This window comes from Panthera uncia, chromosome B1 (assembly GCF_023721935.1).
Source record: "Panthera uncia isolate 11264 chromosome B1, Puncia_PCG_1.0, whole genome shotgun sequence".
Classification (NCBI taxonomy): Eukaryota; Metazoa; Chordata; class Mammalia; order Carnivora; family Felidae; genus Panthera; species Panthera uncia.
In genome coordinates this window covers 68,221,777-68,237,615 of record NC_064811.1, presented here as the reverse complement: position 1 = coordinate 68,237,615, position 15,839 = coordinate 68,221,777, and the positions used below count along the sequence as shown (strand labels likewise).

Sequence of the window (15,839 nt, the reverse complement as noted above, 5' to 3'; positions counted from 1 at the left end):
AAAAGGATGAATGTATCTATATAGTAAGAATTGTCCAAGAATTAAACCAGGCAATGCAACAGAGCTTGTCTGGAGCAAGGGCTATCTGGTTCATCAGCGTTAATCCCACTCTAGTAGGTATGTAGTTACCAGGCGCCAAGGGGCATGGTATGATGTAGGCAAGTACCGCCTCCACTGTGGTTATGCTGTCTGATCCTTGAAGTGCTCCACCTATGGCCTGTCAGGTTGTCCCGGTGGGTCCCTGGAAGCAACTCTGCCTCTTCTTCCCAGACTCTTGGGGTTCGAAGTCCTTTGGCCTCAAGACGGCTTTGTTTGAGAGACAGGGGACCTTCGGATCCCCCTACTTCTCTGCCATGTTGGCTCCCCCTCCAACCCCTCTCCTCTGAGGAATTGCGGCTTTGACCCACTCAGATTCTCTGGAGGAGGGTCTTGCTGAGCAATGGGCGAGTGTGGCCCGACTCCAGGAACATTTACAAGATTGTGCTTCTGCCAGTGCCCAGAGACTGTTGGCTCGGTGCCAATCCGCCTCAGAAAAAGTTTGTGCAGTCTTGTAGCAGCAGCATTTCAGGGTTTATGGAAAATGACAACACACATCTAGCACCAGGCTTCCCCCTTAACGTCCTTGTTCCAACACCAGCGAATGTGGTTTTTCTCCGGGGCCTGCTGGTACCTTTGCCTGTGGGGTGGCCGCACAGCCTCTACCAAATGTCCTCCCCGCAGAGGAACCACCACTCCCCTTGTGGCCCGTGGACCCCTTGGACCTCGCTCTCTGCTCTTAGGGATTTGCCCTTCTCACTAGAGCACCACCGGGTATCAAGCTTTGGAGCCTCAGACTCTGCACTCCTCCTGTTTATAAAGTCTTGATGGAATTTAAACCCTCTCCTTTCTCCCTTTTTTTGTCAGTCCCTGAAGCTGTTTCCACTTTCCACTTTCTCTCCAGCTGCTTTGGAGGGGAGGTGCTTTTCCCATACTCTTCCCCATCTCCAACCTCTCTCCGGAAGCAGAAACAGCTCCCTGCCCTCCTCGGCTTTTCTCTCTCCCAGTTCACCTCTCCGCGCTGTGTACCTGCCGAGTTCTGTGGTTCAGGTTGTGCAGATTGTTGTGTGAATCCTCAGATCACTTTTCCAGATGTGCAGGATGGTTTAGCATTGATCTGGCTGCATTTCAGCAATGAGAGATGCAAAAAAACTTCCATGCTGTTCTGCCATCTTGGCTCTCCTCTGATGATTAGTGATGTTGAATATCTTTTCGTGTGTCTGTTTGCCATCTGTGTGTCTTCTTTGGAAAAATGTCTGTTTATGTCTTCTGCCCGTTTTTACATTGCATTTTTTGGTTTGGTGTTGTTTAGTTCTTTATATATTTTGGATATTAACCCCTTATCAGATAATCATTTGCAAATATCTTTTCCCGTTCAGTAGGTTGTCTTTTTTGTTTTATTGATGGTTTCTTTTGCTGTGCAAAAGCTTTTTATTTTGATATGGTCCCTATAGTTTAATTTTTACTTTTTGTTTCCCTTGCCTTAGCAGACATGTCTAGAAAAATGTTTATACAGCTGATGTCAGAGAAATCACTGCCTGTGTTTTTTTTTTTTTTGTTTTGGTTTTATGGTCTCAGATCTCAAAAGTAGGTCTTTAATCTATTTTGAGTTTATTTTTGTGTACAGTGTAAGAAAGTGGTACACTTTCATTCTTTTGCAGTTTGCTGTCCAGTTTTCCTGGCACCATTTGTTGACGAGACTGTTTATTTTCCCTATTGTATATTTTTGCCTCCTTTGTTGTAGATTAATTGACCATATAAGTGTGGGTTTGTTTCTAAGTTCTCTATTTTGTTCCATTGATCTATGTGTCTATTTTTGTGTAAAATGGTATTTTTTAATTAGTAAAATATTTGACATGCATTATAGGGCTGGTTAATGGGAAATGACAAAAACATTACTATTGTATGTTCATAGAAATCATGTTCCCTTTTGACATTCATGTATTTTGCTTTAATTTGAATTATAAGGGGTTTTGTTTTTTTCATCCCTTGTAGGCCCTCCTATCAGTCCTTCGAGAAAGCCATCGTTCAAGAACAGTTTTTAGGAAAGTTGGAGGATTTGTGTACATTACATCCTTGCTTGTTGCCATGGAAAGGTCTTTGAGCTCACCACCCAAGAATGGCTGGGAGAAAGTGAACCAGAATCAAGTGTTTGAACTTCTCCACACTGTGTTTTGCACATTGACTGCAGCAATGCGCTATGAGCCAGCCAACTCTCATTTCTTCAAAACAGAGATTCAGTATGAGAAGTTGGCAGATGCTGTTCGATTTCTTGGCTGCTTCTCAGACCTAAGAAAAATAAGCCCCATGAATGTCTTCCCCTCAAACACACAGCCATTTCAAAGACTTTTGGAGGAAGATGTAATCTCGATGGACACAGTGTCACCCACTTTACGGCACTGCAGTAAACTCTTTATTTATCTCTACAAAGTAGCTACAGATTCTTTTGACAGGTATGGCTTTGCTCTGCTCTGAATTAAAGGGGATGCTCTGTGTGACTTCAGCATTAAGGCTTGAATTATAAGTTAACTTGAAAGGAAATGAAAATGAATCTTTTATTTGCTTGTTTATCACTTATTTGCGAATATTACTGTTGCTCTGATGTTAAGGTTTTCAGCATGAACATTTGTGTATTATTTGTAAATCTAGGGTCAGTTAGCTCTTGATGTACTTAAAGTAAGTTTCTATAAAGTTTACTTTAATGCTGGTATTTACTATTGTTCTCTTTCTCCTCTGTTCTCAACATTAGGTATATCCGGACTTAAAGATATTAGTTATCAGCAGGAGACAGTGGTTATGATTATATGTATTTCCAGACGGAGAATGTATTCTCAGCATTCATAATCACTCTCAATATTTCATGATCCTTGAAAAAGAATATAGTTCCATAAGAGACGATGATAGTTCAAGAGTCTATCAGATTTCTTTACTTATTCGTTCATTAAAAAGTACTTTACAAACAACTGCTCCACACGATGTTATTTTGAGAGTTCAAGCACAAGACTCCTTTAGACGTGGCCGTCCTTTAGCTAAAACACAGACACATAAATAAACAACTACAATATATTGTGATAATATCTACAATGAGGGAGTTCCAGGGTTCTAAGGTGGATCATAGGAGTACCACTTTACTTAAATTAGTTATTTTCAGTGATTAAAGCGTTCTCAGCTTGAAGATAATGTGAGAGTGGTCATGGTGCTGATTTGTCCCACGCATTATCACTTTTAAAGTTAACATAGTTTTATTTCATGAGATAACTGAAATGTTTTCTATGTTGGCCCCATATGTAAAGCAAGTAACTCTATGTGGATAGCTTCTAATAGGTTTTATATCATTTACTGTGAAGTATCTACTTTGAAATATCTACTGAGAGATGTTTCTTGCTTCTTGACAATATTTCTTAGACCTTACTCTTCAGATAAGAAAATACAAGTAATGTAAGAAACACTGTTTTCTAGTTTTTTACTTTTTAAAAATGCATATATATTGTTAAAAAGAAACATAGTATGGTGTAGTATTCAAGGAATAAGCTGTTTGAGATTTGTATTTGTAGATTCAACCTCTTTCCCCTTTTCTACTCATCCTAGTTAGTGTACCTCAGTTTTAGTTTACTTTGTGAAAAGCAGGCCTTATGACACTCTGTTTAACAAATGTGTTAAGTGTAACATTAATGGATAAGCATCTGCCTTAAGCATGCTTTTCTGTTTCCCTCAGTGCATGTGTTGTAGTCTTGTTTCTTGTTCCTGCTGAGTATGGAGGGTGTTCCTTATTAAACTTTTACTGGTATTTCTTGTGAAACTAACCAACTGCCAACCTGGTGTTCTCTTCTAACCTCTCTAAACCACCCTGTCTGTTTTGTTGTCTGTAGTCGTGCAGAACAGATCCCTCCTTGCCTGACAAGTGAGTCTTCTCTCCCCTCTCCTTGGGGTACACCAGCTTTGTCCAGGAAAAGGTACTGATCTTATAATGGAAGTCAATCTTTATTTGTGTGTTTTTTTTTCTTCCCTGTGCTTAATTATGTGTAAATGTGGTGATTGTGCTTTGTACAAAAATTTTTTGGCTTTCAGATTTTTTTAGGTTTTAGAATTGTCAACTTCTGAGTATATTTATGAGCACAAAATGTGTTAATGCCATGAGGATATGAGGGACATTTAGAATTTTGTCATTTGACTCTAATATTTAGAGTGAAATATACATTTTGCCTTGAGAGCAGTGTATCTTTTATCAAAATTAATTTAGAAATGAGGACTTAGTGCTTCTTTACATAGAGTACTTTTTCTTTTTACTTTAAAGGTGCTAGGAAGCATTCTTCAGTTTTTACCATTACTCCAAAATGAACATCACAGCACTGGCAAGGAAATGTGTGTTTTCTTAATCAGGTTCAACCAGTTGAAATGTGATACTGTTGTGGAGACTTGTCATGGCCAGCCTTTGGAAAAAACGAATAAAAAAACTTACCTAGCTGTTGCTTTCATTGGTTCTGTGTATATCTGTTTCTAAGCTGATCTAGTCTTCCTTGTATATAAAGCTTATGAATATAAAGAACCAGCAGTTGGTTGACAAGAGTACAATTAAGATCCATTTAAGATTCCATTTGCAACCTATATTTAAAATGATCATAGTCTGTGCAGTTGAAACCAATACCCTTCCTTCCCCAGTTTTTCTCATAACCAAGTACAAGTCTTTTGGTCTTGTATTAATATTCTTCCATTGTAGCTTTCTAAAAATGAATACTGAGGTTCAGCTATGTTATTGATTAATTTTATCTCTATTATTCAGGATTTGAAACTCGAATGTTAGTGGAGTTTTTGTATTAAAAGTATTTATTACAGATTCTGTATTTCGATATATTTCAGTAGTAATATTCATCAGATATATGGACTTGTATTTTCCTTTTTCTCTTATGTTTGCACTGAAGCTTACAGCTCATTTTCTGACAGTAAATCATAGAAGAGTTCAGAATAGTCTTAAACAAATTTAGTGTTGTTCAGTGTATTTCTATTTTAAAACTATTCCTTTTTTGTCGTTCTAAGAACATTTTTTTTTAATGCAAGAAACCATAAAATCAATTTGAGTTGATACAGTATCTTCTGTTGCTAAAATGAAGGCAGTAAAAGGTATTCTTAGTGTTTGAAGATTCACGTGTGCTCACTATCCCACATATTGGATATTAGAAAAATAGTTTTAATTACTAAATAGTTTTCATTCTTAAAAGTCACATTTATGATTCCCTGAAGGGTAAAGGTATAAAAATTGCTGTGTTTAAAAACATTTAACCATTTTTTAGTATTAACCAAAAACTATAAAATACTTTCAATAGAAATTCATAGATTAAAGCAACACATGAAAGGAAATTCATCAGAACTATTTTATTTAAATGATAATTTGACAAAGGGAAATTTTATTCCATATCATAGAGAGTTATTTAAGGGCTTAGATCAAGAATATTTTGTCATCATTTTCAACACAGCTGCATGTGAGGATGCCATATCTTTGACTTGGGGGAAACCTTAACTGAATCCACAGTCCTGTTTAACTGAATCTTTTCTGTGGGAATGCTAATTAGGCTCTCAGGTTGGCTTTACCCCAAGGAAGTTCCCAATATTGTTCATGCTAATAGTAAGGTCAGTGTTGACATTTTCAGGTTGCCATTCTGGTCAGGTTACATAGATTTTGCTCAGTGATAAGAATCATGAGCTAATAAAACAGTGCTTTTATTTTCACATGCAGATATGGTAACTTTTGAAATTAGAATATCTCTAGAACATCTCAACAAATTACATCAGCTCATGGCATTTCTTCTTGTGGCAAAATATGTTGTTTTTGTTGGCCAAGGGAGAAACCAACGACGTATTAGTTTTTATGGCTTATTGGAATATTCAGACACGAAGGAAGTTTTGAGTTTGTGATTCTTGTCTGGTATGTAAAATGCTGGAGATTCTTCTCTTTTTTTTAAGAATTGGTGGGGGGGGGAATGCCTAAGAAACCTTATAGTATTTAGAAAACCAAAACTCATAACATTTTTCATTAGTATTCATTATTCAGAAAGAATAATGGAACAGAATTATAGCTGAACGATATTTAATCACAGTTAGAGGAAGGAGACGAAAACAAAATACAAAATAAAAACCAAGGTTTTCTATAATATATCTGCAGGGGAGAAAAAGGTGGCGAGTACTAGTTATTATTCAAACATGGTATCTGTTACTCAGTGTCTATACACACTTGATGGTAATTAAGGCAAAGCATATTCAGAATTTAAATATTCAAGAATATATTCCCCAAAGAGGTAGGTAAATTTTAAATATATATGAAAATTTAGATTGAAATATTTAGTAGCAATTTTTCTAAGTTTTAAAAGTAATGGCAGCATAAAAATTAACTAAATTTTGAAATGTTGTTTTAGCCTACGTTTGTAAATGAGTAGGTCTTGCTTGAGATTATCCGTTTAATAAACTTACTAGCATATCTAAATTTTAAAAATGATAATACCTGTGGTGATACCTAAGTCGCTAAATAAGTATTAATAATATTATATAATGCCTGTTAAAATAGGCCTAATTTTACTTAATAAATACCATGTTTTAGATTTAGCAGTGTTTACAGTATTTTCCCAGTTTGAGAAGAATGAATGCAATTTTTATATCAGAGTATTGTTATCTTATATAAGATTAAAAGGCATACTACTGTGGGGTGTCTGGATGGCTCAATCAATTGAGCATCCAACTCTTGATGTTGGCTCGGGTCATGCGTGATCTCACGATCTGTGAGATCGAGCCCCATGTTGGAATTTGCACTGACAGCACAGAGTCTGCTTGGGATTCTCTATCTCCCTGTCTCTACTTGTCCCCTGCTTGTGCCCACACGCGCATGCACGCTCTCTCTCTCTCTCTCTCTCTCTCTCTTTCTCCTCTCCCCCAAATAAATAAACTTATTTTAAAGGTACTGGTATAATGGGTATATATTAATTAATAAAGAGTTTGTTTTCTGAAGGCACAAAGCCTCCTTCCTGGGTATACCCATAATTTAAATTCAATCTGCATTAAATCTGGCAACTCAGAAATAATTTTGGAAGGACTGTGACTAAAGTATACAACTAGAATTTGGTTTTTCTTCAAATTATGTGTAATGATAAACAGCTTTTATGAAATTTCTTAATAGTTCAGAATTCCTACTACACTATCATCTTTTTTTCTAGATGGGATCATAATATTTCACAGAATAAAAGAAGCAACATAGGAAGAGGATAGCTATTGGTAATAAACATTTAGAAATCTATCCTAGTAAGTTTAGAAATTAAATAACAAAAACGGCAAAACAAAAAAAAAGCAGTTGAAAAAAATGAGTGGGTGGAGGACATGCTGACTTTAAATAAACTAGGAGAGCCCGTGTGTTTTTTTTATATAAGTAGAGCTGAATACTTTCCTGGAATCTCTGTTAAAAAGAGAATGGTACTTTAAAAAAAAAAAAAAAAAAAAAAAACAGCCACGGCAATGCCAGATCTTTGCTACAAAATCACTGACTTAAAGCATCTGTTTCCCAAGCTGCTCTTGTGCCAGAGCGCTGAAACTGCACTGCTCCCAGTGACAGAGCTCAGCAATAGACAAATTATGCTGAAACCAATTCATTGGAACAAAGAGCTCCCATAGGCTAAAGCCACAAGCATCTGTTTTCTAGTGCCAGGATACAAAATGTGCAAAACTCATGAATTGTAGAAGAATAGTATGAAATAGAAAGTGGAGATCATTGATGAGAAGAAACGTGGAATGTTCAGGACATGGCTAGGCTTTCTATCTCATAGAAGCTTGTTATGTAAAAATATGCCTTCTAATTTTTTAAAAATTGTGATGAATATTTTCAGGGGTGAATTAATGCAAAAGAATGTGAACGTAGTTCCAAATAAGCTAAAGGAAAACTTCCTTGATGCTTAACATATATATTGTCAGGTGGCCAAGATTCTGAGCCATCCCTGACTCAATTTGACCCAGTTATAGATGTTGTCAGCTCATTTTTTAAAAAAGAAATTTTTTAACATTTATTCATTTTTGAGAGTGAGAGAGACAGAGCATGAGCGGGGGAGGGGCAGAGAGAGAGGGAGACACAGAATCAGAAGCAGGATTCAGGCTTCGAGCTGTCAGCACAGGGCCCGACGCAGGGCTCGAACTCACGGACTGCGAGATCATGACCTGAGCCAAAGTCGGATGCTCAACCGACTGGACAATCCAGGCGCCCCTGTTTTTTCTTAATAAGGCATTTTATTTCTTAACGTGACCATCTGTGGGTAATTTTTTTTTTAATGTTTAATTTTGAGAGTGCGTAAGCAGGGGAAGAGCAGAGAAAGAAACACACACACACACACACACACACACACACACACACACACACACAAAATCTGAAGCAGGCTTCTGACTCCAAGCTGTCAGCACAGAGCCCAGTGTGGGGCTCAAACCCATGAACTGCAAAATCAAGACCTGAGCTTTCAAGTCGTTTGCTTAACCGACGGAGCCACTCAGGCGCCCCAGATCTTGTTAGTTCTTGCTTATGTTGCCCACAGTTTAGGGAAAGGTTACAAACACATAGGTAATTTCAAAAGAAAATCTTAGTGAGGGATTTGACTTCATTCAATTTATACCCTCATCATATTTTATCAGAACTTTCACCTTTCCTAGAGTTTGAATCACTGTGATTTCACCTATTTGTTGTATCTTCTGATACAGGTGTCATTCTTCTTTTTGTGTGTGTGTGTGTGTGTGTGTGTGTGTGTGTGTGTGTGTTATTGAGACGTGATTGACATAGAGCACTGTTATAAGTTAAGGTATACAACACAATGACTTGCCTCACCCCATGTTGTAAAATGATTACCACAGTAAGTTTAGTTAACATCCATCATCTCAAATAAATACAAGGAAAAAAACTTCCGTGTGATGAGAGCTTTGAGGATTTACTCTCTTAGCACTTTCAAATCTATCAGAGAGGAGTGTTAACTTTGGTCATCATGTGCCCTTCTCTAATGAAACAATCCCAGTGACAAGTGGTAAAGACATAGTCTAGAAGAATTGATGGTTAAATTGTATGTAACTCTAAGAATTGATAATATATTGCTTTTTCATATCCCATCCTTAAAGTGTTTTGTAACCCAGTCTTGAATTACAAAGGTTTTTGTTTATCAGTGGATAAAGTTAACAAAAGATGAAGAAATGAAACAGAGAATGTATTTGAATTTAATGCTAAATTACCCTTCTTTCTTTTTTACAGGCATGCATATCATTCTGTTTCAACTCCCCCTGTTTACCCTCCTAAAAATGTCGCTGACCTGAAACTACATGTGGCAACTACATCTTTCCAGAGTTCTGATGCTGTCATCATTCATCCCGGAGCCATGCTTGCTATGCTGGACCTCCTGGCCTCTGTTGGGTCAGTGACACAGCCAGAAGTAAGTGTGGATATGTTAGCTCCTTTCCATCTTAACGAATGAGTAAAAGGATGTGAATATGACTGTGTAAGCAAGGGATTGGGGTCCAAGACAGAGTGATAAGGAATGGTTCCGTATCACATACTAAAGTCAGAGAGGAAAAAATAGGATTGTTCAACTTGAGTCTTAACTTTCTTGTGAGGTAGGTATATATGTTTTAGAATACAGTTCATTTGCTACAAATGTAGCCAAGATGGTTACTTCTAGTGCTAAAATAATTGTTTCTCCTTCTAAGTCCTGCTTATCAGTGGAAACTGTTAATGAATCGTACAGAAAGAAAAAACAATTGAAGATACCATTTTGAGGCTATTTATGTTTTGACTTGTAGCACTCAAGAGTTTGGATGAATGGGAGCTTCAGTGACTAATTATGCTAAAATGTTGTATGGCCTCTAAGGCTTAAAGTGTCACAAAACCTCTAAGGCTTTCTTTTGCACTGGTTGTTTACTCATGAAGTAAAAGACCTCACATTCACTACTTCTATAAAAATTAAAATACTATTAGATAGTCTTTTACTACAAAAGACTTGGAGGAGAGAGGAGTCCAGCTGGGTATGCTTCCGGTGAAATGAGGATAGGAAACGTTTGCCTAGCCTTGTTTGAATTGCTAGATCACTCTGCATCAGCTTCTTAATTCATCTGAAGGGAATTTGAAATGTGTAGAGACCTCCTATTACAAGTTGTGCTTCATGTGGAGAGAACTGTCACCTTTCTTCCTAAGAATGCCCTGGTGGCATGGATTTCTCTCACTTCAGCATGCTCTGGACCTTCAACTTGCTGTGGCAAATATCTTACAAGCCCTGGTGCACACAGAGAGAAACCAGCAGGTCATGTGTGAAGCTGGCCTTCACGCCCGATTGCTGCAGCGGTGCAGTGCCGCCCTGGCAGACGAGGACCACTCACTGCACCCGCCCCTCCAGCGGATGTTTGAACGACTAGCTTCTCAGGCTCTGGAGCCCATGGTGCTGAGGTCAGTGTGTCCTATTTCTCGCCGTTGAACAAGCCACAGGTAGTAATGGCAGTTCCTAGAGTCTTGGTACTCAAGAGTTCTTGCTATGGTACACATATATCCAAGTATCAGTGAGCAAAACCAAAACAATAAAAATGAGCAAAGTGCTCAAAATATTGGTCTTAGGTAAGCCCAGTTATTAGAAAATAGAGAGTGGTTATTTCTTCCACTCGAATGTAGCAAACTCTCCTTTAAAAATAAAGTCATGTCTTGGGGCGCCTGGGTGGCTCAGTCGGTTAAGCGTCCGACTTCAGCTCAGGTCACGATCTCACGGTCCGTGAGTTCGAGCCCCGCGTCGGGCTCTGGGCTGATGGCTCAGAGCCTGGAGCCTGCTTCCGATTCTGTGTCTCCCTCTCTCTCTGCCCCTCCCCCGTTCATGCTCTGTCTCTCTCTGTCTCAAAAATAAATAAACGTTAAAAAAAATTTTTTTTTTAATAAATAAATAAAAAATAAAAATAAAGTCATGTCTTTATGACTTACATCTACTTTGTATTTGAGAACTTTTTATGTGTAAGAAGTCTCTTAAGAGGGGCGCCTGGGTGGCTCAGTCAATTAAGCCTCCCACTTTGGCTCAGGTCACGATCTCATGGTCTGTGAGTTCAAGCCCAGTATTTGACAGCTCAGAACCTGGAGCCTGCTTCAGAATCTGTGTCTCCGTCTCTCTCTGCCCCTCTCCCCCCTCATGCTCTTTGTGTCTCAAAAAGAAACAAACATTGAAAAAAAATTAAAAGCTTCTCTTAAATACTTTTTGAACTTTTTAATTTTAAATTACTTACAGATTTAGAGAGGTTCTGTGTTCCCAGTTTCTTCGGCGTTTACATCTCATACAACCATAATACATGAAAACTAAGAAACTGACATTGCTACAACGTATCCTTGTATGCTGTGGGTCTTATTATTTATCACATGTTTATATGCCCACTACACAATCAAGGCATCACAAACATCTCTATAGTGATACTCCTTTATTATCATATCCACTCCCCTAACCCCGACCATTCTTAACCCCTGGAAACTGCCAATCTGTTCTCCATCTCGGTAAGTTTGTCACTTTGAGAATGTTATGTAAATGAAATCATTTGGTACACGAACTTTTGAGATTGACTGTTTTCACTTACCATAATGCCTTAGAAATGCATCCAGATTGTTACGTTTCAGTAATCTTTTTATTGCTGAGTAGTATTCTGTGGTATAGATACACCTTACAGAGTTTAGCCATTCAAGAGATACATATATTTAAATCTTTTTAATGCAAGAGAAGCAGTACTGTGTGTTTTAGGGATAAAACACCTTAAAAAAATATTTTCTTTGAAACTACCTTGCCAAAAAGATTTAAAGTATAAGTTATCTTTTCCTTATTTACAAAAAAAATAAACTCCTGTATCTTGTCACTTTCAGATATAAGCAGCTCTTTATAATTTTTTTCTGCTGTTAAAGTAGTCCTTTTTCATAAAGCTTTTAAGGACTTTCTTAAAAATGGTTGGACTTTATTTGTAATTTATGTTTTTTAACTGGCTCCAATCTAACGGTGGATTAAGAAAAAGCCATTTACTAAATAGTATTGTATCAGGCAACGTTGTACCAAGATAAATGAGGCCATTCCTACTCACTTTGTCCATCATCTTACGGATGGCCTAAAGTATTAAAAAGAGCATGGAGATTTCCCCCTGATTATTTTTGGTAATCTGCTTTAAAAATAGAGTGAATGAGACAGAAAGATCTTATCTCATACTTAATACTAATATTTTATTAGATAACTTATACTGCCTAGTTAGTGGATATGCTCGTTTTCACAGTGAATGAATTTTCAGAACCAAATGTCACATGAAGATATAGATACCTGCGTTATTGATGAGCCATGAGCTGTAAGGTTATAAAATAATCGTGTATTATACTCTACATGAAAAACTGGCAAAGGGTACCTGACCTAATTTTTTTCTGCTATAAGGAGTTGAAATTTCAGAGAAATACCTTTTTCCCACTTTTACATGATGCTATAAATGACTGGATACGAAGGACTCCTATTTGTGTAATTCCTAGACAATTCGTTACATTTCTGCATATCACATTTTAGAAGAACAGGTTCCCCAAATTTCATATTTTAACCCTTTACAATATTCTATTCTCTTTTCAGTGGTAGGTAATTCACATGTAAAATTAACATATATTATTTTATAATAATTGTTTGGGTTGGCTTTATATTTTTAACTAGTCTGTTATACTTCATCAAATCCCATATTTTGTGTTTGGTTTGTGAATTACGTAATGTTCTCAATCAAGGAATAACTGCTTTCTTTCTCTCTTCTTTAGGGAGTTTTTACGTTTGGCAAGTCCATTAAATTGTGGTGCCTGGGACAAAAAACTGCTAAAACAATATAGGGTCCACAAACCAAGTTCACTGAGTTATGAGCCAGAGATGCGAAGTAAGTTGACCTTTGAAGCTGCCTTTTTTGGTTATTTTGTAGATGAAAATCATGTAGGGAATAAATACTACCTCAACAAGTTTTACTGTGAAAAAAAAAAAAAGGAAAGGAAAGGGATTGTTGTTACTTAAATGAGGAAACATAAAATCTGGTTGTCTGAAGAAGGGGCAGCTGGGGGTGAACAAGGAATCACGATGTAAGCAGGGTCCAGAGGAGATGAGAATGACTAGCAGAGTAACACTTGGCCTGGACGAGATAGTACCTCTTTCTCAGAGGATTCATAATGTCTTTGCCTCTTTCAAGTAGCCTTTGCCACCTGAACTAGAGTGGTCGCTAGATTCCTAACAGGCCACGGGTTTGCAGGACAGCTCCTGCAGGAGGATATGGAGGATAGGATGTCAAAAATACTTTTAAAAGGCGTTTGAAGAGAGAGATATATCAAGGAGTATAGGTTGAGTAGGGAAAGAAGTGTGAGACCAGGTGGCCAGTGACAGGCTGGGAGAAAAGGGATCGATCACTGGACTGGAGAATAACAAGTAGGCCAAAAAAGCAAATGTAGTGAGAGAAAAGGAGTGAACTGGGGGGCGGGGGAGACAGTGGCAATAAAAACTGGAGGAGTGGAACAGAGAAAAGGACCATGCCTAACCTGTGGCTCTGGAGTGAAGTGGAGGTGAAAGGTGATCCTAGAAGGAGAAGTGGGGTGTTAGATGGGTCTCTCCTGTGGACCTTGACATCTGGCACACTGGCAATAGCCAGCGCAGGGAAGACGGGCTGAAATGCCAGCAGCAGCAGATGGCACTTGGGTAGACAGGTATGTGGTAGCACTGCTGAGGAGGTGCCCCCGAGGGGAGTTTGCGCCTTGGGCTGTTGGGAGGCTGCTGGCGGCCAGAGTGCAGGCACCGCCCGCCTACCAGTCTGGTGGGGACCGTGGCAGTGAACAGATGCCCAGCAGATTCCACCCCAGCCACGGGAGAATTCTGCACCCTGCACCACCTTTCCTCCCAAAGCGAATTCTGTGGTTTTTGGGTTTTTTCCCTTTACGATTCATTCTGTATAATCGTTAGCCATACTGATTGGCGTTTGTTTGGATGGATTGAAGTAACCACTGCTAGCGAAGCAGGAAAGCATAAAACTTAGAAAGTAGAACAGCCGCCCTGAAAGGATGTAGTGATCATGTGGGTCATCCCCCAGTTCTTTCAGGTGAGAATGCCAAAGATTAAGCACCCACCAACTGTTATTTCAGTCTTAACTTTTTACCCCCTGCCACTCATCATCCGTGATTAGTGAATGCTGTGTTTTGGAAGCTAAGATGTTTTGAGTTCCAGCGTCGTTTTATTGGCAAACAGAAAGTATTTCAGTTTTCCATTATCTATCACTATCCCTCCCCTAGATGTGTATATACTTTTTTGTTACTGTCGTTTTTGTACTAACACAGTTTGAATTGAATTGTGATTTCCTTCGCAAAGCATAGAAACAAAAATAGTTCCTTTCTCTAAGAGAATATTGAAATACATCTAGAGTTGCCTGAATGCTTAGCACAGTTAAAGCATTAGCACAGATAAGAGAGAAAACAGTTACATTTGTGTGGTTTATCTTGAGAGAGAATATTTTCTCCATTCATTACATTTGTAATATCTTCCTAAAAAATAGACCAGTTTGTTTAAAATTTCTCTCTTTATTCTTCATACTGTCACCATCTGCATGCATATAGGATTTTTTTAATTCAACTAATTTTGTGTTTACATATTTGATTGTAATGGTTGTAAGGGAAGAGTGAAAAGTAGGGAGAAAATGGGAGAGAAACAAGTTTTTGCTATTTATCTCTGATTTTTTTTTTTAATAAAGATGACCCATCTCTTTCCATTGTAATCCTTCTTGAATATTGTGCTTTCTTGTGAAAGAGAAATAATAATTTGTGAAATAAAAGTATAATCTGGTTTTTAAAAACATGATCTGTAATTTATAAGTGAATTACATTGTAACAGTGGTTTGGATAGTGGTTACTGGAAATTTTTATTCTTATTTGTACTCTGTAGTTTCCCACAACACATCCTGCAATGTGTTTATCCCTTTAATAATAAGTAGAAAAGGAAACACATTCTATTTAAGTTGAAAAATGAGCATAAAATACATTAAAACTGGATATTAGCTTTGATGTGTAAGAATAAAATTATTACATATATTGAAACTAAAGAGTGGTATTTAAAAATAAGTCAACCTTGTAAAGCAATTATTTTAAAAATCTACATGGTATTTTTTCCCAAGAGATTTTCTTTGACTTACAGGTAGCATGATCACATCTATGGAAGGCCTGGGTTCTGATAATGTTTTCAGCTTACATGAAGATAACCATTACCGGATAAGCAAGAGCCTGGTAAAATCTGCAGAAGGAAGTACTGTACCCCTAACTAGGGTGAAGTGTCTGGTCTCCATGACAACCCCACATGACATCAGACTTCATGGGTCATCAGTTACTCCAGCTTTTGTTGAATTTGACACATCCCTTGAAGGATTTGGGTAAGGAATTTGCAGGGTAGCCAAGCCTTATTGTATTATTTTATGCTTCCTACTTGCCTTTGACAAATCGATCCTTGGTTTTAAAAATACTTAGTTAAAATATGCTATATATTTTGTATTCCCAAATGATTGAGTTCTTTGAGCATGTTATTTTAAGGTTTTTAGATTTAATTATTTTCATTTATTTTTTTTATTTAAAAATGTTTTTTTAATGTTTTTTTTTTGAGAAAGAGGGAGACAGAGCGAGTAGGAGAGGGGCAGAGAGAGAGAGATACAGAATCCAAAGAAGGCTCCAGGCTCTGAGCTTGTCAGCACAGCCCGACACGGGGCTCAAACCCACGAAAGGCAAGATCATGACCTGAGCTGAAGTCAGATGTTTAACC

The 15,839-nt window shown here is 37.7% G+C and overlaps 1 protein-coding gene across 10 annotated transcripts in view; it reads left to right on the top strand.

Moving 5' to 3' along the window:
* Window positions 1-15,839, top strand: part of WDFY3 (WD repeat and FYVE domain containing 3) — a 290,160-nt gene that overhangs the window by 153,493 nt on the left and 120,828 nt on the right. For 9 of the 10 annotated variants that reach the window (XM_049630812.1, XM_049630814.1, XM_049630815.1 and 6 more), the window contains 6 exons: window positions 2,032-2,489; window positions 3,906-3,989; window positions 9,293-9,470; window positions 10,263-10,477; window positions 12,827-12,939; window positions 15,225-15,456. In XM_049630812.1, the coding sequence (XP_049486769.1) occupies window positions 2,032-2,489; window positions 3,906-3,989; window positions 9,293-9,470; window positions 10,263-10,477; window positions 12,827-12,939; window positions 15,225-15,456 (1,280 nt within the window). The remainder of the gene's footprint in view (window positions 1-2,031; window positions 2,490-3,905; window positions 3,990-9,292; window positions 9,471-10,262; window positions 10,478-12,826; window positions 12,940-15,224; window positions 15,457-15,839) is intronic. The other variant, XM_049630817.1, reaches the window with a different exon arrangement.